The sequence below is a fragment of the Papaver somniferum genome, chromosome 1 (assembly GCF_003573695.1).
Source record: "Papaver somniferum cultivar HN1 chromosome 1, ASM357369v1, whole genome shotgun sequence".
NCBI lineage: Eukaryota > Viridiplantae > Streptophyta > Magnoliopsida > Ranunculales > Papaveraceae > Papaver > Papaver somniferum.
Window position 1 is genome coordinate 212,784,667 of NC_039358.1, and position 27,010 is coordinate 212,811,676.

Below are 27,010 nucleotides of genomic sequence, written 5' to 3' on the forward strand. Positions count from 1 at the left end.
AGGGGATAAGAAGGAATATGACGAAACACAAATAAATGTTGCTGCAGAGCATTACTAATTTCTGATGGATTGTGATTGACAGGAGGAAAGTAATGAAACAAACATGATATTTCTTCGACTACCTCCTTCTTTAGATGCTGGGTCGGACGAGAACACATCAATTGAAGTCAGGTATCCATCTGTACTCTTCAAGCAGCAATTAGTTGCATGTGTAGAGAAGATTTTTGGCATGATTCGAGATCTTTCAAAGAAAAAGATAGGGTCACTTCTTAAACTTTGCAACCAGGTGACATTGATTATCTCATATCTGTTTTTAGTTTGTATCCATCTTATAAAACTAAACATAACCAGGCATCGAGTTTGTCAATCTCATATTGACCAATTGTCTGGCAGGCACCAAAAGTTGTGCGAGGAAATGTTGTGAAATGATCTAAGTCGCCTGGGAGTGGTTCTAAGAAGTCACCTAACAACAACTGAGAATGTACTATAAAATTCTTGGATTCGTTGATGACCCGCTTATGCGAAAATCATGTGAGTTTTATTATTTATTTTTATCAATGTGATACTGTATACAACTTATTCTAGCAGATTTTCTGTTATTCTTTCCGTCTCTCTTTGTTATGAGCATGCCATGTGAGAGAATATGTTTCTTAACCTTTTCGTGCAAAGAACAGTTCTAGATCTTCTTTTGAGGGAATTGGTCAAAGATTTTTCTATTTTTTTACTTCAGAAGTATACCACCTTACTAATATTGTTGTTTCTTTTGGTTTCCCTCAATTTAGGTTCCTTCATTTTTAATCTGCAAGCTCAATTCCTCAAGTATTTTCGTCCATCAATATACAACTATTTAATAGGTGAGTCCAGTTCTACCATGTGAAGCTGCTCAAACTGTTCATTCCCATTTTCTCTTATGAGCAAACATGAACTGAGTATATAACTTAAGATACAATTTGTTTAGTTAATTTCAGGAGCTATAAAGGGTTGTTCTGGAGCAGAAGCACTCAAATACATTTCCAGTGCAGATGGTGCACCATCTATGTCCAAGTTGTGTGTACAACTATGGTAGTCTGAAGATATCACCTTTGGGTTGTTTTTCAGATTTTTTGTTTTTTTTTTGTATGAGACTTGGTAGTGTAAATGACTGAATCTTTTTTGTCAACAACTTGATTTCATCAATGAGAATCTATGTTGGGATAAAATGCAGTTTGAATGAATGTTTAACAGGGTAAAGGGAAAGGCATCCTGCCAAAGAAGACTGAAAAAAGAACTCACATGTTTTCAAACTTTAGCAACGCTTTTAAGGTATTGCTATTAGTCATTATATGACCGTTAGAAATACATCTGGGACGGATTTAAAACCGTCCCTACATCTCCATATCCGTCCCAAAAAGTATTAGGGACGCTTTTATAAATCCGTCCCTACAGCTCCAAGCCGTCCCCAGAAGTATTAGCGACGGTGGATCTTGGGACGCAGCAACAAACGTCCCTAATACCTTTTTGGGACGGCTTTCTGGTTCTTGGGAAGTTTTTCTGACCGTCCCTAGAGGCCTTCTATTTGGTAGTGATCATTACTTTCCTCTACTACCACCACCGCCAGCAACAGCAGCCACACCCGCAGCAATATTAGCAGCAAAAAAAGAGACAGTAGGAGAAACAAGTGCAGCAGCAGCAGAAGCAGTACCTACACTAGCATCAGTGCTAACTTTTAAGTTGGGGACATCACTTGTGCCGGCACTTCCTGATACTCCAACGGTTGCTCCACCTGTTGTACCATCAGCATTTTGTCCTTGTATGTTTCCGACTAACAACATCACAATCGCTATTAACATCAAACCGAAAACACTAACATAATTCTTCAAAAACCTCCCATAATAATTAATCTCTCTCTGAGTGTGCTTACTCCTAACTAGTGAATTAGGTGTATATGAGTATCAAGTATATAAGTTGTCTATTTATAGATAAAATTCATATATACTGTATTACTTGATTAATTGCCTCCAGCAACTCGAATTGGAGAAGGCACTCAAGATAGTATATTGAAAACAAAGCACAGTGGAATAACGGACTAAAGCACCTAATCTCGTGTCACTCAAATTTGAAGGGGCAAGTAACAAGCGCACAAAATTCTTTGTCCTCGTCAGATAAATTACAAAACAAGTTTCGGATTGCATTTGTTAACCTGATATACTTATGGTACTTCTACTTCTTTTAGTTTCAAATTTAGTTCGTATCCCCTAGACGGCAAGTGTTAGGAGCAGATCAAGGTGACGCGTGCTGACGTGGATTCAAGTTTCTGCTTGAACTTGAATCACCATAAGCCATAGCCTCAATATGATCAGAAAACAACTAGCATTAATTAAATTGTTCAGGAAAAAAAGATAGTTTTGATGCAATATCTAGACCGAGCAATCATCCCAAGATTCTCTAGGAGTTGGTCCCAAGGAAACTTTTCAGTGCCTCCAGAGAACACCTGGGAAGAGGAAATGAATTACCATTAGTTCGACCATGCGGTATTTAGCATGAAAGATTATATCGATTTTAGCAGGTTGATTTGATTGGATCCCTTTTGAATTAATCGATATATTCGCTTACAGTATACTGTGACACGGCAAACTGATGATAACAGAGCATCTGGTCTGGGAATTTGAATTTGCATTATGAACTAATGTATCTTATTAGTATTGTGGATCTCATGTAATAATTAATTTATGAAGCATTGTAAGCATTGTATTGTTTAATGCATCTATATAACCCCCCCTTGTGCCCGGTACCAAAACTCAAACTCATCAGCTTTTCTATTCATCACTTATCAGTACTTTCTTTAGAGAGTGCAAACTGAGAAAATGGCAGCAGCGTTCAAGTTGGCATGTGTGGTTCTTGCTTTTATGGTTGTGGCTGCACCCTATGCAGCTGAAGGTACACTTTCATGTGATCAGGTGACTGGTACGGTGAGACCATGCCTTGGCTACTTGTTGGGAGGTGATCTCTCACCTGATTGTTGTCCAGGAGTCATCGATCTTCATGACATGGCTGAAACCACTGCTGATCGTCAAGCTGCTTGCGTTTGCTTGAAGAAGGCCGCCATGTTTTTTATGACTAGAATCAAAAAGGCTAATGCTTTCGCACTCCCTGGCAAATGTGGTGTTACCATCCCTTACAAGTTCACCCCTGACTTTGATTGTACCAAGTACGTATTGTTTTCTGCAGTTTCCTTCTGCGGTTATATTTGTTTCAGTTCCCCGGATTTGTCTTAGTTTTGTTCTAATCTTTGTCCATGTATTGTTTGTTGCTGCAGGGTAAAGTAAGATGTACACCATAGGAGGATCGATATGAATATAGGAATGCGAGATTGAAGAATAATTAAGATGGATGTTTGGGTGATAAAGTAGTATTGTTTGTTGCTTTTTGATTGCTTTTAGTAGTGTAGAAATAGTTCTTGTGGAGTTTGGCATATCATGTAATCAGATTGGATATCAGATCATGGTCATCCTGCTAGCCACATATCTTTAATTAATCTATGAAAATGAAGAGCAGTTATATTAAGATGATCTACAATTCCCATTGTTTCCATGTTTCTTTCATTGGTTTCTTCACCATGTGAATCCGGCAAAACATGTTACTTCATTAGGCTAGATTTAGATCTCCTGATGCCGCAGTGGGACGTTCAATACAATACCCAACCCTATTTGGTACAGTTCCCTAGTTACATCGATCTTACTAGACAATCGACCCCAGAGGCAGATCGAAAGCACTATTAAGTGGAGGAAACCCCCTAATATTTACCAATGCCTTGATATAGATTGCCATGTCTTGCCATGCCATTTTGAATATTAATGTACCCGGAAATACACATATGAGAGTCATGGAGACGGCTAAAATGTCAAACGTACTTCTGATTTGAAGCAACATTAAAACATGGAAACAGAAGTCTACGCAACCAGCATAAACAAAAGTATCAAATCTTTGCTTTTCGACATATTTCTTACTCTTTGCTTTACGTAAATACATTTTTTCCCCAAAAATTCAACAAACTTGGAGAGAAAAGTGAAAAACTAGCGTTTGCAAAACAGTGCACTCATCTATTCTATAATAATAGTAGAAGTCTTGGATAGCAACTAGTTTTGGTCCATTCGAATCCTCAAACTGTACGTATTCAATTGTTAATCATGTCACCTGCCAAACATGTATTCCCTCTGTTTCAAAAAGATAAGCTCGTTTCCTGTGTAATTTGTACAAGAAACCAGCCCATCTTTTTGAAGTGGAGGGAGTACATGTCTATATCAATAATGGCCTTCTTGATCCATGAAAGATAATCATGAGAAGTTGCAATATAACAACTCATTATTACCAATGAACCAGTTCAAGAACTACTAAGACGCACGAAGTGAAAGTTCAAAACATAATAAAAGTTTGTTCGCAGTGTTTGAAATAACAAAAACACGAACAGCAGGAGCAGTAATACCTGCAAGTTGAGCTTTTAATAAAAAAAACTCGAACATCCAGAAGGACCCTGTTGCAAGCAGCCTACAAGAAAACAAATAGACAACTTCACATCACAATGCCTCGTGAGACGCTATCACTAGGATCACTGTATGGTCAAACAAGCATAGAAAAGTGAAGTCACAGGAAACTACCTATTCGAAGTCTTAATCCAAAACTACACCTACTAGGCAATGTTTCGACAAATTGAATCAACAATTTGACCAAGATAGTGTAAAACAATGTGCCACCCAGAATGGAGCAGACCCAAAACAAAACCACCAAGCATTTGTGCAATCAAAGCTCACACAATTCCCTTCCCATTACTACCGGTCCTATGATAAATTTCACCAATTCTGTCCATTCTAATAAACCCCAAACTGGAAGAGAAAGTTCGTAACTAAAATCGTTTGGTATATTCATTGGCTTCACTAAATGACACTGTTAGGCAATTTTACAAACATCAGATGGGCACTTTCACAAACACACTCAGAATAGAGGAAACTTATAAAATCTTCCCAAACCCAATATAGATATTGATAGAACAAACCCAATTCAAGTTATCAAAAACAAATATTAACACAAAAAACAAAAAAAAAAATGAAGGAAACATCATTACCTGATTTTGAAGTGAGTCTAGGATTTTGAGAATAAGCAGCTGGGATGATTTTATTATCACTAACCAAAGAGAAAACAGAGAAAAAAAATCTCTAGGATAATTACAGTGGCGGAGCCAGGAATTCTGAATGGGGGGCTAAAAAAAAATTCGGCAAACAAAGAACAAACAACATAATATGATATTCATACCTGTGCGCGCTACCACATGTTGTCTATTTTCTGCTGATGCCTGACTAAACTACCACTAAAGTCAATTGTTGGTTGTGAAAATAACTAAGGATCACCCCTGGCCGTTCAAATGAAGAAACATATGCATTTCGACAACTTCAGGTACACATTGAGTACTCATTGCTTCAAATTCAGTTCTTTGGCCACCAACTTCTTCATGTTCGTGGTTTACAATCGGTACTTCATGATTTCTATCATTTGATGGAGATGTAAATTGAACATTACTTGTTGATCCTTCTTCTATTTGATCAGGTTTTTGAGCTTGGAAATATGCTTTCAAAGTACCTCTCCCTCGTTTAGCCCATCGACTTGACATTGTAACCTGTTACGCAAAACTTGAACAATTTAGCAATTGTTACAATAAATATTACAAACCCATGAAGTATAAATTAAAACAGGTTATAATTTAATCAAGAAATCAAAACAAAACATTGTACTTTCAAAAAAATTTATAAAACCCAAACCCTAGATACTAAATAGTTACAGACAATTATAATAACAATAATCAATAGTTCAATAGTTCAATATCATATTCATAATTCATTGTATCAATATTCATAGTTCATTGTATCGAATTCGGAATCAAACCCAAAAAAATACCAACCCTGGAAAATTTGAAGAACACTAAACATCAATCAATATTTCAAAATTTTAAGTAGCAGGAGGAAACAATTGGGTTTTTAGTTACTACTGAATGATAATAATAGATGGTATAAATGAAAAAATTCCTTAACTGAAAAAATTGGCGAACGGAAAAGAAAGAGGAAAGTGGAAGGTATAGTATAGGCTTAACTGGTGGGCTAAATTACTCTTAGATAATGGGCTAAATTATGCACCAGGTGGGCTAAATTTTTTGTTTTTGTAAGGGTGGGCTAAATTATGACCGATGTTTTGGGGACCATGGTTTTTGGTAGGCCTGTCAATGGATACCGATTTTCCGTTAGCCGATACCGATACCGATAATCCGTTAGCCGTTACTGCTACCATCCGACATAGCGATAAACGGATATCCGATGCCGATAAGCTAACGGATAATCCCTTCTTAACGTAACGGTAGTGGAACCGTGTATTTCTGTTAGGTTTAGTTCCGTTATCCGCTAACGTGCGTATTGCATAACTGGTTATGCACATTTTCTTTGTACTGCATAACTAGTTATGCACAATTTCTTTGCATCTGCAGTGATTTATGATAAGCATAACCTTTGATGCATCTGCATAACTAGTTATGCACATTGTTCTGTACTGCATAATGTCTTATGCATCTGCATAACTGGTTATGCACTTTTTTTTTGTGCCACATAACAAGTTATGCATCTGCATAACTGGTTATGCACATTTTCTTTGTACTGCATAACTAGTTATGCACATTTTTTTTGGGCCTGAAGAAATGAGATTTGAGGTTGAGAAGTCAGAATCGGAGACATACTTAGCAGAACCAGTTCTTCCTAAAGGCACAGCCACTAAAGAAATGAGGTTTGATATCTTAAGTTGGTGGAAGAATAATGCTCCTAAGTACCCAATTCTCTCAAGGATTGGAAGAGATGTATTGGCAGTTCCAGTGACAAGTGTAACATCAGAATCTATGTTTAGTATTGGTGGCAGAGTTCTCACATCTCACAGGAGTTCATTAGCTCCAGATCTTGTTGAAGCTTTGCTTTGTTTGGGTGATTGGCTGCCAGATCTCACTCTCAGTGACAGTGATAGTTGTGTTACAGGTACATCTTAATCTTTCTTTTTTTTTTTTTTGCAATTTATTGGCTTATTGCACTGACAATGACATTGCCAGCTTAAAATGTCTAACACTTTTGATTTTTCTTTTAAAATACAGAAGTTCAGGACTAAGGAGTAAGGTAAATGCATTTGCAGATGCAGTTGGCACTTGGGACTTGGCAGAGGAGAATCTGGAGATGGAGGAGGAATGCATTTGCAGTTGTTGACTCAAATGGAGATGGAGATGTCTTTTTGTTGCAAAAAAAACATGAAGATTATGAACTTGTTTTCTTGTGTGGCAATGGCATGAACATCTGTATGTCTTTTTTTGGTGTGGCATGGATTTAGAACCTGTTTTGTTGGATTTTAAAGCTGTTATGTGTACTTGTTCTGTGTTTTTAGCCTGTTTTGTGGCTGTCCTGTGACTTACCGGATGGCAGCGGAAAAATATCCGTTATCCGGTAAGTCCAACGTAACGGTAACGTTTTTGAATTTCTTATTTCCGCCGGAAATGAACGGTAAAGGATATCCGCTAAATTTTAACGGAAACGGCAGCGGCAGAGCCTATTTCCGTTACGTGAGCATCCATTGACAGGCCTAGTTTTTGGGGACCATGGTTTTTTGGGACCATGGTTTTATTTTTGGTAAAGACATTAGAAGTAAATCTAGGTCACCCATTATCTAGATATTTATATTAATACCTAAATTACCCTCCTGATTAATTTTGGGTGATGATTAGTTAGTGCTAATAATAGTTAGTGTAATGATTGAGATGATTAAGTTAAAGATAATTAGTGAGATTAAAAAATCAGATGTTTTTTTTTTAAAGAAGTAGAATTATTGAGAGAGTAAAGTTAGAGAAGATGAAGAAGGAAAACATGAAAAACGATGGATTTTACCAACCACAACCGGAGGAAGGGTATTTGGGTACCCAGGTAGGCTTCAAACTTAGATAATGTTGGTTGAATTGCTCTAAACTTTCAAAAAAAAATGAAATTTTTTATGTAGATTTGGGCCAGTTCGATTACCATATGTCAAGAACATGTAACCGAACACACCTGAAAGTGTAGTTCGGTTAAGTTTTCCAAACACGCAGGTTACCGAACTCGCTCGTTAATGGAGGTTTTGGTCGTATAGTGTAATGTTCGGTTACCTAGGATAAAATGGTAGGTAACCGAACTTTGAACTTAACAATTTATTTGGGTACATCTTGTGTGTTCGGTTAGTTCGCAAATTTCGACGCAACCAAGTTCCCAACCGAACTGCAGGTTAAAAGTAACCTAGTGTTAGAAGTTCGGTTGGTTCGCAAACTTCAACATATTTTGCGAATCAACCGAACTGGGTTTATATGTGCATATATGCAATTAGGCAAACGTTCGGTTACTACGAAATTTATTTCTTGGCGAATTAGGTAGAGTTCGGTTACGAAGTTTCAAAGGTAGAGTTCGGTTACAAAGAAAACTTAACATTTTTGCGAACGAACCAAACTTGTGGACTTATCATTATTTTCGTAAACTAAAGTTCGGTGATATCCTTATTTTGCGAAGGAACCGAACTTATGAACTTGTGTTGTTCTAATATAAGGAGTTCGGTTAAAAGTATTTTTTTGCGAATCAACCGAACTCTGAGTTCGGTTAAGAAAAAATTAATTCTTGATAACCGAACTTTTCTCTGGAAAAAAAACCGTCCATTAAACCTCTCTGCAACTTCCATTTTCAACTTATTTTAATGATTACTTCTCATTTTAATGATAATCGGAGGTGGTGGTGGTGGTAATCGGCGGTGGCGGTGGTGGTAATCGGTGGTTGGTGGTGGTGATAATCGTAGGTGGTGGTGGTGTTAATCGGCGATGGTGGGAGGTGGTGGTGGGAGGAGGTGGTGGTTATTGGGTTGGTTTTAAATTAAACTAGGTTAAGGGTAGGTTAGTCATTTCAATGCTTTAAGACATCCCTTATAACTATAGGGTAGGTGGCCTAATAGGACCATGGTCCCCCAAAAAAACCATGGTCCCCAAAAAATCATTCTAAATTATGCACCAGGTGGGCTAAATTTTTTATTTTTTTTGTTTCTGTAAGGGTCTGGTCAAGTTTTATAAAAAAAATGGGGGGGGGGGGGGGGGGGGGGGGGCTACAGCCAGGGTTAGCCCCCCTTTTCCTCCGCCACTGAGGGTAAAGAATCTCCCAAGATTTTAATTTTCTCTAGAGAAAGCAGCTGGGTTCAGTTCAAACACAATTCCATTCACTTAAACCCTTGAAGAGAAGAAATAAAGAAAAACAAACACGACTCCATATTTATTTTTATCTTATTACACTCAATTTACACCCTCAGCGTCCACCCCGTTTGGATCGTCAATTTACACCAGTTGATCCACTTATACAAATAACTTGACACTGATACCTAAAATAGACCACCCATCAAAACCTAATCAATTCAGATCCATCGGGCTATGCAACGTCACATACAAAATCATTGCAAAAATCCTAATTAATCGAATCAGACCTTTACTCCCTTTTATAATAAGCCCCTATCAAAGTGCCTTCGAACCACAGAGATCAATTCATGATAACATAGCTATCGCTGGAGAATTTTTCCATCATATAAAAACCTCAATCCTCACCAAAGATCCAAAAATAGCACTCAAACTGGATATCCAGAAAGCCTATGACAGTTTAGATTCGAGATTCATCAAAACCGCTTTCACCAAACTGGGATTTCCAACAATTTTCATAGATTACATCATGTTATGTGTCACAACTGTTACATACTCAATCAACATAAATGGTACACCACATGGATATATCAGCCCAACTAGAGGAATTAGACAAGGGGACCCTCTATCTTCTTACATCTACATAATTTGTGCGGAGATCTTATCTACGAATTTGGGGAACCTTCAATGTCAAAAGCTGGTTCAAGGTCTTAACATTTCAAAAAAAAGCACCACCCATTATTCACTTAATGTACGTTGATGACCTTCTAATCACTTACAAAGCCTCTGCTCAGAGTAATCTCCATCTCAAGAACCTGCTTCAGTCTTATGGCACATCGGCAGGCCAGGTAACCAATACTTCTAAATCAGTAATCATTCATCATCCGAGATTGGATCCGACAAAGGTTAGTAATCTTCAACAGTTTTTTGATATGCCGACAACATCAAAACCTCCAATCTATCTAGGAGTCCAATTCAAACAAGGAAGAGCATCTAACCACACCTTTGCGCCACTCCTACAAAGATTAGCTCGAAAAGCTAAAGGATGGATGAAAAAATGCCTAAACCAAGCTGGAAGATTAATACTCATTAAAACCTCCCTAATCCCCACCTCAAATCACTTTATGCAAACACAAAACCTACCTGTCAATATCCACAAACAAATAGATCGTATAACGAGGAACTTCTTCTAGGGACATGATTCGTCAGTTAAAAAGCTTCATCCTATAGGTTGGGACAAGGTAACAAAACCAATATCTGAAGGAGGATTAGGCATAAGGAAAAGAAGTGATCATAACAAGGCTCTTCTCATGAAAAGAATGTGGAATTTGCACGAACAACCTAACTCCATCTGTGGAAGTCTGTTCAGTGAAAAATATCTCGATCAACAACCAATTCTACAAGGCATCAATAACATACCATCTTCTTTCAGCGCCCAATGGAGACAACTAGCATCAATCGTCCCTACCATGCAACAGCTGATATTTTATCGTATATGAAATGGGCTATCAACACCAATAGAAGCCAACTGGATTCCACATACTCCAAACCTATATCCAACCCAATGTTACCCATTCCAAATGGTAGATGATATTATAGATCCAATCACTCATAACTGGAACCAGGAAAAAATAAATACACTCCCCTAATCTTGTAGCCCAAAAAATCATAAACATCCACCTACCACAAGATAACACCCAAGACAAAATTATCTGGCCACATTCAAAATCTGGAAAATACACTACTTCATCGGGATACAAATGTCTAACCCATAGTCAACCCAATCATACCCCCCTCCCACCCACCAAATTCATGTGGACCTTACCGTGTCCACCAAAAATTCAGCTTTTCTTGTGGAAAACAATCAATGAAGGGTTATCAACCTTCTCTATCCTCCATCACATCCATTTGACCAACTCAGACATTTTCCCCAGATGCAATTTAGCTCCGGAATCGGCAACTCACCTGCTAATTCACTGTCCAACGGCAACTACATCTTGGAACACTTTATTCTCTCAAACCCCAAACACATCAAATCCCAACAATGCACTCTCTTTTTCTTTAACACCTCATACAACCATCTCCCAGATACTTCAACAATCAGCACCAACATCAGTCATTTCCTCTTTCTGTTTTTTATTTTGGACATTACGGTTAGCTAGAAATGATCTAGTATACCAACAAAAGCTAACATCACCAACAGAAATCCTTGCTTGGGCTCAAAAACAGCAAAAAGAATATTCTGAGACGCTACAATCCTTACCTCCAGTTCTACCGGGAGATTCTCCAATACTGAACCACTCAAGAAACACCAAAAGAATCACAACAATCTCGGTAGGATGGTCCACCCCGAACATGAACTGGATGAAGATCAACTCTGATGGAGCGGCAAGGGGTCATCCCGGTTTCGCGGGTGCAGGTTTCATTTGTAGGGACTCCAACGCACGAACAATAATGGCTATAGCTCAACCTTTGGGAATTACAACTGCCTTAACTGCAGAAACTTGGGCTATGCTTTTGGCATCAAGAACAGCTACAGAAAGGCAATGGCCAAAAGTTCTCTTTGAGAGAGACTCAGAGAACTTTTTGCACCTTATCACATCTCCTTCTCCTCCCCCTTGGCATATCTCAGGGATGATTGAAGAAATAAAGAATATGATGCAACAGATTCCGCAGACTGTTATACGACACAACTACAGAGAAGAAAATCAAGCAGCAGATGGTTTGGCCAATAATGCAGCTGATGGAAGTCAAATGGGGAACTTTTCAACCAAAATTTGGGACCAGGCAATCCCAAATTTTATTAGTCAAATTGTTTTTCATGACTCCGTGGGTACTATGTACCCGCGTCAAATTGTAACCTAATTCTTCGCTTAATAAATTACATGCTTCAAAAAGAAAAAAAAAAAGAAAAAAACAAATAACTGACCAAAACGGTCATGAACCAGCCGAGACTCGTACGAACCGTTAAAACATTGACTCTGACAGCTTGTAAATTGTGCTGAATAATGTCGCAGTGTCATACAATGTGGATTGCATTGGCTAAACCTGCCAGTCCCATTTTCCTATTGCTTGTTGCTTCCAGATACAAATGCTCAACACACCAATTTTACAATGGGGCTGCAGTGCCCTAGAAAAGGAGCTATTTTGAAATGGACTTGTTCAACTAAACAGATAGATTCAACTAGAAACAGGGACGAAAGCCCGTTGTTCCGCAAAAACAACATAATTAGAAACAGGCACAGATCCAAGATTTGGGCACATAGCTAATTTTCGTAGAATTATGTTGATGGTAAGCAAAATAGGAATAGAACTTTCAGCTCCTCTAGTACTGCAGAATTGCACTACTCTTTTGCCCCTCTACTAGTGCGCAACTTAAAACAATCACAATTTGTAACATGCACTTCTCCTTTGTAAGCCATTTCATATACTTCCATAGCAGTTTATATCGACCAGACGCTTCATACATATGCGAGAGAATTTGTTTCAACGCTCCAATTTTAAACAAACATAAGGAGAATCCAGGCATAAAAAATTACAGATTTACTCATTTCATTGATACAAAAATGATAAAATTCTGTGTTCTATCTGATCGCAAAAAAAGGAAATCTTGGTCAGCTATAAGACGATATCATTGATTAAGGTTGAGAAGAGCAGGACGTGCCAAAATACCTTGAACAAAATCATCATAATCATGACTTGATCCTCCAAGTGCACAGCAAACGGAATTATCTTCAGAAACTGAATGACCAACAAACCATAAAACATTCCTTTTCTGGAAGAATTGGGCAAAGTATTTAGCTCCTACTGCTGCTTCATTTCGATCTGGCTTTTTCTCTTTTTGGAACATCGTAGAGAGAGACTCTCTTCTAGGACAGTGAAAGGTATTTTTTAAAATTGGGAGGGGTATTTTTTAAGGGGTACAATTCTAAGGATATTTAACTAATGCTCCCAAAACAAAATGGACAAGCTGATTTCATTCAGACCCATCTAATTCCTGCATATCACTCTTCTTCATCGTCTTCTTCTTCTGCCTCTTTCAACCACTGCACAACCACACACGTGCAAATCAAGTTTATGCCAAGGTTTTGATAAGGGAAAGAAGAGATTCTCAACTGTGAATACAACATGAATCAGTACAACGAAAAGTACTAACACGGAGTGTCATTACAATGAAATGTTGAGGGCAAAGGCATGACAATCTCCTTAAACTATCTATTCTCTTTTTTTGACTAAAATTTATACTATTGCAGAATTTTCTTCCAAACGCTGGTGGTTAATATGATACTCAACTCATGTGTGTGAAAAACGCAGAGTTTCGTAGTTTTGTAGAATTCATGTCTGACCTAGATTTTAAATGTTATGTGAGCCTATAAAAACATGTGCGTGGCATGAAACCGGGGTTTTTTCTAATTCATTCGAGGATTCAAATTCTTACTAAAGATCCTCTGATCTTGATTTGTTGTCCTTGAATCACTTTGCTCACTTTCGTACTACAAATTCTCCATAAGCAAATTTAAGATATAAAGGAATGCAAGTAAAAGATCTAGGAAGATGTGCATTTACCTCGATAAAGATTTGTGACTGATTAACAAAGATTTTATCAGAAGCATCTGCGCCCTCTTTTTCAGATGCCCACGAGAGAATAGCTTCTTCCGTCAGAACATCCTTATCATACAAAATGTGCAAAATCTACAAAGATTGAAAAGCTCTAAACATCAGAAAGAACAAAGGGTAACAAATATATGAATTCGCCGTTATAGTTAAATAAAGCAAGAACATAGAATTATAACCTATTTAACAATAATGATTAAAATCAATTAACTTAAACCAAGATCTTTCCCCATACAAAGTTTGGGAGTATCACATAAAACAAAACTTATCATACAAAAATTAATAACCATTAGTAATCCATCGTCTTAATTAAAATGTCTGTCGACAACAAGTAAATAGCATTCATAATCTCCAAATCTAAACACAGTTCTGGTAAACAAAGCTTCAAGGACTAATTATCAGGTCATCAATTTTTAATCTTTAGCACAGAAAACATACCTTGGCAAATACTGGAGCAAAATCTTTAGCCGACTCTAGACACATCTCTTCAAATTTCATAATGATTTCTATCTGCAATGAAGTTAAGAGAGACAAATTAACAAGAAAGCCCAGTATGAGACACACTTTAACAAGTTCTACACATATTCAACGGTAAAAGAACCAAAGATCAAACAAAACAAAAACCAGATCAAGTCAGTTAGTTGTTGAACTTGGTCCACTTCAGGCATTTCAAATTAAAATTACTACGAAACAGTCTCTACAAATCTCAAGTTCACGCTTCTTCTGTAACTCAGTTGAACTTTTTAACATGTTAAATCCGACAACATCAATATGGGGATTTAACCATAACATAATCAATTAAGTGACTAAATATTTGGTGGCTGATGCAATTCTATGACCTAAAGAATGTGTAAAGTATATGGGCATGGACCTCGTGAGCAACAGCAGCAAAACCACGCAATGGCATACACTTAGAAAGGAAAGAGCAAATTTACTGGAACATGAATCAATTTATTTAGGCATGGAGAAACATTTATTAGATTAAATAAACGAAGTAAATGGTAAGTCACATCAGTGAGGTAAGGTTCTACCACATGTTGCAAACGAAAGCTATTATTGTCTATTTTGTTGCATATCATGCATACACTAAATAAACCCCTACCAACATCTAATGGGGTTGGGACCCACGGGTTATTTTCTTTAGGTTTCCTTTTTCTAATGGAGGCATAATGAAATGAGTTGTTTTCTTGATTGAATACAGACCTCCTCGTCTATGGACTGCAGGTAATGTCGCAAAAGATCTCGCCATGTTGTGATCGCGCTGACAGCGTTTCTGAAAAGTTCACCTGAGACAAACAAATAGAAGGTTTAGACCAAAAAGGCACTTCAACTTTAGTTAACAAACCTGAATAAAATAGTAATATTATAATTCAGCAAACTGTATTTTCTCTGCTTATTATAAAATACTAACATTATAATTCAGCAAACTGTAATTTCTCTGCTTATTATTCTTACAGTTTTAAACAGTAAATTTTCTCAGGGCCGGTCCTGAAATTCTCAGGAATGGCCCTGTTTTTCTAGTGATACTGATATTAACAATGATGGAAGAGGGATGAACTAACTGAGCCACAGAATAATTTACCTTCGGTACAATGTGATGTTTCCAATGCTAACTTCATCACTGACCAAAAAATAGCACTGGCACAATCCAACGATGCCATATTGTACGATAATCTGAGCATATCAAAAAGGATCAGAAAAATAATAAAGTTCAGTGCTGGCAAAACTTCAAGACAACCTTAGTGATAAAGTGCAAAGTTCTGTTCACTGATGACACAGTGAACAATGCAAATTTCATGAGGACATATCACATATACATATTAATTGAAAGAACTAAAATAGCTTATAGAAATTTGAAAATAGGATAAAATGAATCAATCAACCAGGAGTCTAAACCATATCCCTCGTGTAAAACTGATACTTGTGGAAATTTAGTGAACCCAAGAGATATGTGCAAGTATTGGCTACAGATTTGGTAAGTATTAGATAGACTGAGATATAGCAGCTTTTAGATCACCAAATAAATTCTAGGCTGTTTAAGAAAGCAAGAGGCTTAAAATACAGCCAATAGAATCACACAAATAGATGAATGATGTAAATTCAATGAAACACTGTAAACAACTGATGCGTGCGGCATTTAGTGAACCCATAACTAAGTACATGATAGACCGAGATATAGCAGCATTAAGATCACCAAATAAACATTAGGCTGTTTAAGAGGCTTAAACAAGTTTATGAACGATGTAGTATCATACTGTAAATTCCGTGAAACTCAATTTAAAGCTAATGTCAGATTTTAATTTTTTGATAGCCTTACGCATACAAGTTTACACGTACAAGGGGGAACACATGAAAATAAAACCTTACCTCAGTGAATTCACTTCTATGATTACATGCTCTTGGTCCACACCTTCATGAACGGCCCTCAGGAATGTTGCTTCTACCTGAGGATTATAATGAGCCACATTACTATTGAATACAGAGATATATTTAAGAAAGAAAAGGGAAACAAGGTTTCAGTACTAGACCTCTTTATCAAAATCACACGGATCATCTGTAGCAGGATCATCATCAGAGTCAGAAGTCTCAACATCAGGTTTTACTCTAGCTGCTGGGAGTATTTCTAATTTTGGAGTATCTGGTTCAATGGGAGCTTTCCTAAGCTCAGCAATTTTATTAGCAGGAATAGGAGCTACTGAGTGTCTCCATTCTTCCTCGTGACCTCCTTCACAAACAGACCAAATGTAACCTACTCCTGCAACACCAACCTAAAAAAGAAGTCGAGGGTGAGACTATAAGAAAATTAAATTGCCCATCAACTGCGTAGTTCAGGCAAATAGCCATATCAAAAAATTTCAAACTAAGAAGGCGTAAAGAAGCCAGCAGAGGAGTCAAAGTTAGAATAGAATGCAAGAAGTAATAGCACTAGTAAGCAAAAATGAGAAATGAGCACAAGTAATGCACTTTTCTGGACAATATCCTGAAATATTTTTAAGCTATGAAATGGGCAAACTAAAACCAATTTGGAAAATTAAGAAGTTGAAGATTAAAGATATACCAAAACATGGAACACATGAGCATGTAGACCACCAAAAGGTCTTTTTATGTGATTCTATCCAATGCTGACTACGATATTTAGAAGTTTAGAACCTTTAAGGCCACAGATGAAATAATACCAATCGCCGTTCCCTAGAATGAAGTCACATATACATTAAAGAGATGAAAAGGCACAGTAAAAGGTTCACAACCACATGCATCAATCATTCAGTCTCGACAACTTTGATAATGTTCCTGATTAGCTAATCATTTATCCTTGGGAATACACGAGGCTGTCTTTATCAAAACTCACGCTGATTGGATACTGCAAGGTACTAAATACTTTTCTTTAGTTGGTATAGATAATGTGTACTTTTGCTCAGGTGGTATATTCTGAAACGCTGAAAATCCATATTTGTATTACTTTTTTGATATTTTCATTCACCTAAAAATGAAAACAAAAGTTAAAAAACTGAAGTTTTATTATTGTTCATTCAGTGGCCTACTGAAGAGGAAGTTAGAATCTATATCTCCACTCTTACAGTTCAAAACCACACCTTTATTTTCTTTTTTGGCTGTTAATAAATCCAGCTTTTCCATATTCATGTATTAGAACCCCAAAACACCATAAGTGTGCTCATTCCATATTCATACACTTAAATACTATAATATCTCACCAACATAACTAAAAAAACTTGTTCCAGTATACTCATTTTACAACTCTCTCTACCAATTGAAGGTTTTAAAAACATATTGAAAAGTGGAGTCGTCACCTTTTATCGCAGTTATATCTAAAGAAAATGTGTACTGTCCTTTTATCTCAAGCAAAATATAAAACAACATCCAGATGCCAGAATTAAGGTAAGATTCTCTTGTAAGCAAAATAAGAATAAATAATAAATATTGAACATTTGCCAGGCAGAGATGAGCAAAGAGAAGGAAGAGACTTGAAAAAAAAAACAGCAACAAAATCTAACCTCGGCATTGTCAGATGACCTTGATAACTCCCCATTGGGCACCTCAAGAGCCCTATTTAAGGCTGCAAAGACAATAGCATGAATTAAAACCACATTCTGAGAAGAAAAATATTCTTAGCAACGGGATAAAAATTAATGAGTCAACCACATACAAGAACGATGAGATAAATGTAACAATTAAGCTGTATTTCTAGATGAATATTAAGGAAAACATCTGGTCAAAAACACGAACGAAAGAAAAATGGGAAAACAAAATTTGGAGGCAGTAGCATCTTTCAGTAACATTATAAGCTTGACAATCTCAAGAATGATGTTCCACAAAATAGACTGGAAGCTTAATGTTGGATTGGATTTTAGGTAACAGTAAACATGCACAACTGTAACCCTACTAGAAAGAACCAATGACGTAAATCAAGTTGCCATATGTGGTATCAGGACTTTACATGTAATGTCAAGAATTCTGCTACCGCTATCAGCATATTCAAGCTCCTCATCACTGTCTTGATTTGTTGGTTGGGGAAGCAAAGATACTTTTGAATACGCTGGTACAGGAAATTGTGGTCCAACTACAACCTGGAGAAAAGAAAGAAACAGCAGACTGTGAATGATTCCCTGAACTGAGTCTTTCGTAACTCGACAAAGAAATTAGTTGACCATGTAAAAAGCATGTGTGCAGGAAATTCAAATGAAAAAATTGGGAAATTTAGATCAAAGGAATCATATGGAGGCATAAAATTAAACCTAGACAGCATCGTAATTGCAACTGTTTCATTCAGAATTACAACAATTTAATGGGAAAAGGCGTGGAAGAAATTTTGCATTATTTTATTATATAAGAAATGAGAGTAATTCATTTTTCAATATAGATGTATACTGGACTTACCTTGAATGATAAAACAACACCAGGTTCTAAGACCACTCCTGACTTTATCACCACCCCATCACAAACTAAAGCATGGTTAAGCTGACAACCATCTCTAATCGTCACGTTATCCCAAATGTAGGAACCCTCGATCGAGACGTTAGATCCAATAGAGCAACCTTCCCCAATTACTGAATTAGAGATCTTAGAGTAGTCTCCAATGCTTGTCCCACTTCCAACCAAGGTAAAAGGGCCAATTTGTGCAGAACGCGACAGCTGTATATCTGAAGAAAACTCTACACATCAGAACACATGGATTAACTTCTAATAAGAAAAAATAAACTACTGGACATTGGCATAGCTTTTCAATGTACAGTAGGGTGGATGCAATTTCAGAAAAACATGACGATGATGACATCATTGAATATGTTCATTAGGAGGCCTACTTCAATTGACATATAAATTCATATGTGAAGCACCAACCTTATGTTTAGATTTGTTGTTGATGTGCCTAAAACTGATTACGAATCTAGCATATTAAGTTCACTTACTGCTACATAGACAGATGTTATCAGCCTGCTTGAATTTAGCACTGTTTTTCTTTAAAACAAAGTATAGCTAAACTTGTTTGCATGATCTAACACAGTGGCCATTTGAAGATTTAAAGGAATATATTTCTACACTTACCTGATCCTTTGTAAATTCCCTGTCTTTCAAGTTTGATTGGGCGATTTCCAGAAAACTGAATATCAGGCACCAACGGGTATGTCCACCGTTGAATTATGTCCTTGCTAATGGTGTCATAACTTCTAAAATTATCCACTCTAGCGGCATAACTAGAATGAATTTCATGAGTGAAAATCTTGTAACCCATGATCTGAAAAGAAACCCATCAGCAATAGAAAATTATTGAATGAAACAGCACCAGTAAAACAAGAGGATATGAAATGCTTGGCAGTTAACATATGGTTTTTATTCTCTTAAATACTATATTAAAGGAAATACAGAATCAATGGGTAAGCTGCCTGTGACTATCATCAGCAGACAGTTACATAGCATAATCTTTTGACACTTTCTGGCCAAACCCTTCACGCATACATCTTTGAAAGTTGCAAAACATGTCTCACACTCCATGGGTTTTGCAGTCACCCAGATTTAACCACCTCGATGTCCAAAAGTGTTTGCAAATGTTTTTTCATCAAAAATACCTATGCAGCCTGACAAACATACACATATGAGCAAACCTTACATCATCTACGAGCAATCCTTTGACAAAATGACGACGCAGATGTTGATAATCGAAATTATCTGTGAAAAGGCTGAGCACTTCTGGAGAGCAAATATCAATATAACAATCCTGCAAACAACACGAAAAAAGGATAAGCTTAGTTCAAAGCAAAAACAAAAGTAAAAGACAGAACTGCATATGTGCAGATTTTAAAATAAGCATCTCTCATGAAATGGACAACCCAGCCTATGCTTATGTGTACATATCTAGCAGAACAGTCCACACAATCCGCGGGCTTGAATTGCTAGGACACCAAAAATTGCTTATTAATTTGAACAGATATGTGGGTAATTAGAACTGCTTACACAGCCTAAGTTCTGTTAAGTGTTAAACATATCAAGTTTTTTTACTTGTATGCATAAATATTTCAGCTTAACTGTGACAAAAATAAACCATAAGCATAAGAAAATAGGAATAAAACGAAAGAACCTCTTTATCATTGTGCACTTTGATAGCAGAATTATCAAGAAGAAATCCCTTATCAAGAGTAACCATCCCATCTGCAGCATCAACCTTATCCTCATAATATAGAAGCTCTTTTGTATGAGGATCAATAGCCATAACCAACTCATCATTACCAAGTCTAGTTTGGTGAGTCAATGAAGAAGGTTTTGACTTCTTAATCACCATTGTCATTATAGCATTACTATCTTTCTTCTTTCTGTCTTTGTGGTCTTGTAGTGCTTGTGTAAGAGACATGTTACTTACAGTATCACCACTAATTAGCACAAAGTCACCATGTATCTACAAAACCCAAAGCATAAAGCAACCAAATTATTAGAAACGCGGACCAGTGCTCATATTCACCATGCACCAAATACTATAAATACAACTACAAATCAGAACTTTTCATTCCACTTTTTTTTTTCTGTTTTGAAAAGAGTTCTGCTAGGGTGCGCATTCCACTATTCGCTGTTGGAATGGTAAACTCATTGAGGTGAATAAGGCACCACGGGCGCCAAATGAACTCACAACTCTAATATTTTTCTTCTGAGAACCAATTTTAAAATCAAAGTACACTGAATTACAATATCCAGTTAAATCTCCAAAATCAAAATTGGGTACTAAAACAAACTTACCACATTACGTTCATAGACCAATCTGAGAGCATCACCAGCACTAACAGAATCATGAGATTCAATTGTAGTCACGGTGAACTTGGGAAGAGACAACCACTCAGACTTATCTAGATAATCAATAATTTGCTTAGAGTGAGCACAGCAGAACACAAAAACTTCTTCCACACCAGCCGATTCAAGCCAAGCTAGTGAGTAATCAATCATCGGAATATTCACTAATGGCAACAGTACCTTCACAATCAAAACAAAAAACAAAAATCATAGGAAGAAGAAATTCTATAGGGGAAGGAATTTAGACAAAATTTGAAGAGATGGGAAGGAGAAAGAACCTTGGGGCGTTCCATTGTAATTGGTCTGAATTTTTGGGCGAATGAATCTGCTAAGAGCACTGCTTGTAATGGGACATGAGATAGTTCATCGGCATCTTCTCTAACTCCTTTCTTCTGCGCCATGAGAGCTGCTAGAAATTGAGAAATTAGGGATTTCTAAATGAGTCTTTCTGTGTGTGATTCAAAGACGGTAGCAGTGACTGAGTTTTTTTGAGTTTGGAAGAAGAGAATTTGAGTAGTTGATGACGAAGGATTTTGAGAGTGACGAGATTTTTGATGAAGATGGGTGTTGATTTTTTAGGGTTTTTGAGAGAGTTTTTGGGTCTGAGAGAAATTTTGGTTTGAGAGAGTGGGGGCGAGTTTGTGTGGCCTTGTAGGGGAAATTTGGTTTCGGGGGAGAATTTGGCACACATTTGGGTCACTTGGTGTGTGCTATTACTGTAGTATTATGTGGAAGGCTATTATTGAGGCGTCACATTCTATTAGAGGGCGTCACCTAATAGGACAAAAACGGGTCACCCATACGTAATATCAAAAACTCCTTATCTCAAATAATTTTGTAATAACTAAACAACCCTTATTTAGTTAATTTTAATTTAATTTAACGGTCCGCGAGTTATAACCTCAGAGGTGTCACCATCCTCCACAAAAAACCCATCAAAACAAAAGTAACACAAAAACCCCATCAAAACAAAATTTGGGGTTTTTGTATCAATTTTGTTTCCGAAGAAGTTTTAATGGATCCCAACATTTGAGTGGGGTTTTTGTACCACAAGTTTGGTCACCTTGGGTTTTTATGACTAGTTTTGTTAATTTAATTAGATAAAAATTAAATTAACGAATTTTGTTGTATACTTGGTGAATTCCAGGACAAAGTTTTTGTGTGAAGAAAAACTTACCGTAAAATAAACTTCTACTGTTGGAAATAATCCAAACCTGGACGTAAAATCACTTCTACGGTTGGAAATAATCCAAACCTAGACGTAAACTCAGATTCTATGGTTGGAATTAAAAGGAACCTAGACGTAAAATGAGCTTCTACCGTTGGAACTAATTCAAACCTGGACGTAAAACTACATGCAAATAAAATTCTACGGTTGGAATTAATCCAATCCTGGACGTAAAATCACTTCTACCGTTGGAACTTAAAGAAAACTGGACGTAAAATCGGATTCTACGGTTGGAATTAAAAGAAACCTGGACTTAAAATGAGCTTCTACGGCTGGAACTAATCCAAACCTGGACGTAAAATTACATGCAAATAAAATTATACGGTTGGAATCAAAAGAAACCTGGACGTAAAATTTCCAAACCTGGATGTAAAATCACTTCTATCGTTGGAACTTAAAGAAAACTGGACGTAAAATCGGATTCTACGGTTGGAATTAAAAGAAACCTGGACGTAAAATGAGCTTCTACGGTTGGAACTAATCCAAACCTGGACGTAAAATTACATGCAAATAAAATTATACGGTTGGAATTTAAAGAAACCTGGACGTAAAATCACTTCTAGTTAAAGGGTAATCTAGACATTTTGTATATGTGTTAGGATATCCCATAACCATTTTTCTGGACATTAAGAATCCAAATGAAGCCCCTCTATTGGAGTATGATGCCCCAATAATAGCCTTCATTATGTGACATGGTTTTACAGGGTCCATACCTATAGTTTAGTTTAAGCACATTATAAGAGCGTGTTTATACTTGAAAAGGATATTTTTCGACTTAACTGAGGGAAAAGCTAGAAGTTACGAGATTAATTTGGGAACATAATTACAGAAGACTCTTAAAAGATTTAAAAAAATATATTAACTTTAAGAAGGTGTTTGGAACTTTGTATAAACCTTAAAATGTTATTTTTAGATTTGATCACGTCCAAAAAAAAATTTTTGATTATGTCGTAAAATCAAAAATTAATTTTAAAATGACTTTTAAACACAGAAAAAATTACTTTAATATTTTAGAGTGTTCCGGCATTTCTGCTTTTCCTAAACCAGATATCAATCCCAAGAGTTATGTTACTTCTAGAATTCATTCTAAATTTGTTTCCCTACCTAATTTTTGATTGTTTTGTTTTTGAAAGCCTAAAACTTATTTATGAACTTGTATGGCAAAAGAAACTTTTACTTCCAACTTCTGAGATGACTACTTCTATGGCAAAAGAAACTTTTACTTCTAACTTGTGATTGCTTCTGTTATCCAAACACCCTCTAAATTCCAGAGCGATTGGTGGAGCAAAAGAGAAATTTAAGAAATTTTGCTTCTGATCAGTGAAGCATTACTTCTGCATCTAGAGAAGCATTCCCAAACTGGCTGTAATGCGGTAGACCACCATGTATTGAGCTAAATGAGTCAAAACCTCAATTTGGATTTGGTATGCTAAAATGGTATGCCAGAGTTGCCCAGTGTAAAACTCTCAGTACTTTTGAGATGATTATTACAGAAGATCCAATACATGGTGTGTAGCTAGAATACAACAGGTCAATGCGTACAGTGAATTACATCCATTTATGTACAATATGAAACACTGGATAACACTTTTTAGGATGACAAACACACACAAGAGAAGCATTAAGCAGGGCAGCGGCATGGCATCAATGAAATTGACCACTGATATTAACCACCTAAACAGAAGGATTCTTCATCAGCTGTAAACCCACCATAATCATCAACAACTTGATCACTAGTACTCATGTCGTCCCTGTAATAAGTAACACTGGAAGCGGAAGAACCAACCGTTTCACTGAACAATTCATCGTGACATAATGCCTTTCTTTTTCTTCTAATTCTTTCCCATCTTTCTACAAAATCTGATACAGGCACGTCCCTACCAACACCCCTTCCAGTACCACCCAAATCCTTGACTTCCACAGCAGTCGACCACCTCCTATCATAATCACGGTCACCAATTCTGGCGCCAATCCTTGATGTCGTTGACGTTCTGGTTGTTGGCAAGAATATTTGCTTACAGCAACAAAATAGTGTAATCAAGAGCATGATATAAACATATAATGAGGTCCAGACATAGAAAGTCCATTTCCAATTATGAACTAATTGCTTTGACCAAGGAAGCTGTGAATTCATTAAAATTTCTGCTGAATATAATTCTGGTAAGGCAAAAGTTCCTGCTCTTGGTTGCAATTTCGTTTTGATTGCCCATGTTGCTGGATTTCCCTCTATGTGATGTAATATTGGAATAGTTAGCTTTTGAGTTTCGCTTGAAATTCCTAGCAAAAGTGGAACGCCCATTACGAACGTTCTCGTCAATCGAATAGGAAAGCTTCGGAACCGTAACATACATGGTTGGCTTGATCTTGCCAGAATGTGACCTGTTGAGGACACGATCTCTGCTACTACCTGCGGAACGTAAAGCAATTGATTGGTTTTTAGCGGTTGGAATTAGCTTACTGCAGTATTTAAAAACCAAATTAGTGTAGTACATAATGCTGTAAACATGTTCTACTTCAAAATGTAGCCATCTGAATGTAGCATGTAGTACTTCATAACTAAGCTGAATGGTTAATGTTTCTTCTTTGAAGTATGCTGAACGGACCACAAAAGGCACATGCCTGCTCTAAGGAACCATGGTCAAAGAAAGGACGCAGCTTGTGAAGCCTAAGGGCCCAGCTAAAGAGTCAATGCAGCTCCTTGTAAGCCTAGCCTGTTAGCATTTACGCTCCCTAACTAACTAACCACAAAACCTTTCTGGTAGTCTAAAAGTGACCTCGTACAACCTAAGAGAAGTCATACGTTAACACATGACTAGTGTGCCGCCCCACTTTTTGTAATCCAGATCGAAATACACCATTTTGAGGAATCAGTATTAATCAAACCAAAGAGGTGGACTTATAAGTTCTGTGTGGGATGATTCTCAAGGTAAATGATATATAGACCGCAGATTTTCAATTTTTAATGTCGAGATATGTACACACTCAGCATATTTTACGAATCATGTTAGAATGCACGCCCTTTTTGGTGCACGCCATGCACGCTAGGCCCTAATCATCGTTGAATTGGCAACTGTTCGCCGAACATAAATTCAGCTGGGTTGAAAATCAACGATAGATAAAGGGTGGCATACATGCGTGCACCAAAAAACGTGTGCATGCTACCATTTTGGTATTTTTATCCTTGCACTAATCATGTAGGCATTGAGCACACTACTGTAGAACACCCACCGAGCACAACACTGCGGAACATGATCGTTTCATGACCAGAAACAGTTTCCTCACTCAAATGAACAACCGTACAAGTAAAGAAACTAAAGTAATCACAGAGCTTCAATTTGTAATAGCAAGATAATATACATACTCAACAAGTAGTTCTAGAATGCACGCCCTTTTTGGTGCACGCCCTGCATGTTAGGCCTTAATCAACGTTGGATAGACAACTGTTCAGTGAATATGAATTCAGTTGGGGTGAACGGTTCAAATCAACAATGGATAAAGGGTGGCGTGCATCCGCGTACCAAAAATCGCATGCATTCTATCATTTTCGCATTTTTATCCTTGCACTGATCATGTACTCATTGGGCACGCTACTGCAGAACACCCACCGAGCACAACACTGCGGAACATGATCGTTTCATGACCAGAAACAGTTTCCTCACTCAAACGAACAACCGTACAAGTAAAGACATTAAAGTAAGACATGGGTAAACTTACCTGGAAAACACCAATCTGACGGTTAAAATCAGATTCCGGCATCAACAGCACCAAAGAAACATCAAAAGTATGTCCTGCCGGAATAGCTCTTTTCATCTTCTTAGGATTCTTAGCACCACCATCAACAAAAGTCAACACAGCCGTCGGATTCACTTCAGTATAATCAAAATAAACCACTTCTTTGACAAAAACAGGTTCTTCAACCCAATATCTAACTAACCCGACTCCGAATATGACTGAAAAAACCAGTATCACAATCAACAGTAAACCCATATAAAGTGCACCTAACAGTCCAAACCCGATTTTCTTCAAGAAAAGCTCACCGGTCTCAGCTACACGAGATGGCACCTTACTCGCCGACAACACAACATCTTCCGTTTTCTCTCTTGCCGCGTCGGCACGGTGAAGTGAATCGGACGCCATTGATATGAATGAGAAAATGGGTGTAGCAAGATACGATGTACAGTAAGAGAAGAAACCTAATTGAAATGAAATCATTTTGATGAATAATGATGTGATTGGTTTGAACAAACTGAGGAGTTTGTTGTTTTCATCTTCGCCATCATAATATTCCTGATAATATGGGTATGGAGAAGAGGAGGATGAGAATGGTGGTGATGATGGTGATTTTGCTAATGTGCGCCTGGGTGTTCTCATTTTTTTTCTCCTGGTTTTTAATGGAGTTTTTGTGGGGGTTCTAGGGTTTCATTTATTTATTTTTTTGAGCTGTAGATAGAGAGAAGGGAAGGAGAGTGATGATTTCATGAATGAAGAAGATGATGATACGTGGTGGCAACTGTAAGGAGAAAGAGGACACGTGTTGAATGGTATTGTGGGAGGTGAGTTAGACTAGACTGAGGAGGGCGCGAGAGTCAAGACAAGTGGGGTTTTCTATGTTGACCTACATGCAACGGAGG

At 37.2% G+C, this 27,010-nt stretch overlaps 3 protein-coding genes and 1 long non-coding RNA gene across 5 annotated transcripts; 1 reads left to right on the forward strand and 3 right to left on the reverse strand.

Annotated features, from left to right (window-relative positions):
* The first annotated feature begins 2,843 nt into the window (after positions 1–2,843).
* Positions 2,844–3,305, forward strand: LOC113359774 (non-specific lipid-transfer protein 5-like). Its single transcript, XM_026603357.1, has 2 exons — positions 2,844–3,187; positions 3,296–3,305. The coding sequence occupies exons 1-2, from the start codon at positions 2,844–2,846 to the stop codon at positions 3,303–3,305; spliced, it is 354 nt and encodes a 117-aa protein (XP_026459142.1).
* Positions 3,306–3,527: 222 nt separating this feature from the next.
* Positions 3,528–6,046, reverse strand: LOC113336366. The gene is made up of 3 exons (XR_003353746.1): positions 5,930–6,046; positions 5,099–5,647; positions 3,528–4,524 (listed from the first exon to the last, which is right to left on the reverse strand). It is a non-coding gene; the product is annotated as an uncharacterized LOC113336366 (long non-coding RNA).
* A 6,588-nt stretch (positions 6,047–12,634) lies between these two features.
* On the reverse strand, positions 12,635–21,794 carry LOC113315249 (translation initiation factor eIF-2B subunit epsilon-like). 2 transcript variants are annotated; one of them, XM_026563559.1, is made up of 15 exons: positions 21,430–21,794; positions 21,101–21,331; positions 20,451–20,765; positions 19,983–20,090; positions 19,421–19,610; positions 18,755–19,017; positions 18,315–18,444; positions 17,872–17,933; positions 16,387–16,626; positions 16,226–16,302; positions 15,441–15,532; positions 15,062–15,144; positions 14,297–14,368; positions 13,811–13,936; positions 12,635–13,290 (listed from the first exon to the last, which is right to left on the reverse strand). In XM_026563559.1, the coding sequence occupies exons 1-15, from the start codon at positions 21,550–21,552 to the stop codon at positions 13,249–13,251; spliced, it is 2,154 nt and encodes a 717-aa protein (XP_026419344.1). In that variant the 5' UTR covers positions 21,553–21,794; the 3' UTR covers positions 12,635–13,248. The 2 variants fall into 2 exon arrangements, with proteins under 2 accessions (XP_026419344.1, XP_026419341.1); XM_026563556.1 differs by having other exon boundaries at positions 18,755–19,029.
* Positions 21,795–23,835: 2,041 nt separating this feature from the next.
* LOC113336377 (seipin-1-like) lies at positions 23,836–26,779 on the reverse strand. The gene is made up of 2 exons (XM_026582259.1): positions 26,094–26,779; positions 23,836–24,786 (listed from the first exon to the last, which is right to left on the reverse strand). Exons 1-2 carry the CDS (start codon positions 26,748–26,750, stop codon positions 24,046–24,048), a joined length of 1,398 nt encoding a protein of 465 aa, XP_026438044.1. The 5' UTR covers positions 26,751–26,779; the 3' UTR covers positions 23,836–24,045.
* Positions 26,780–27,010: the final 231 nt, after the last annotated feature.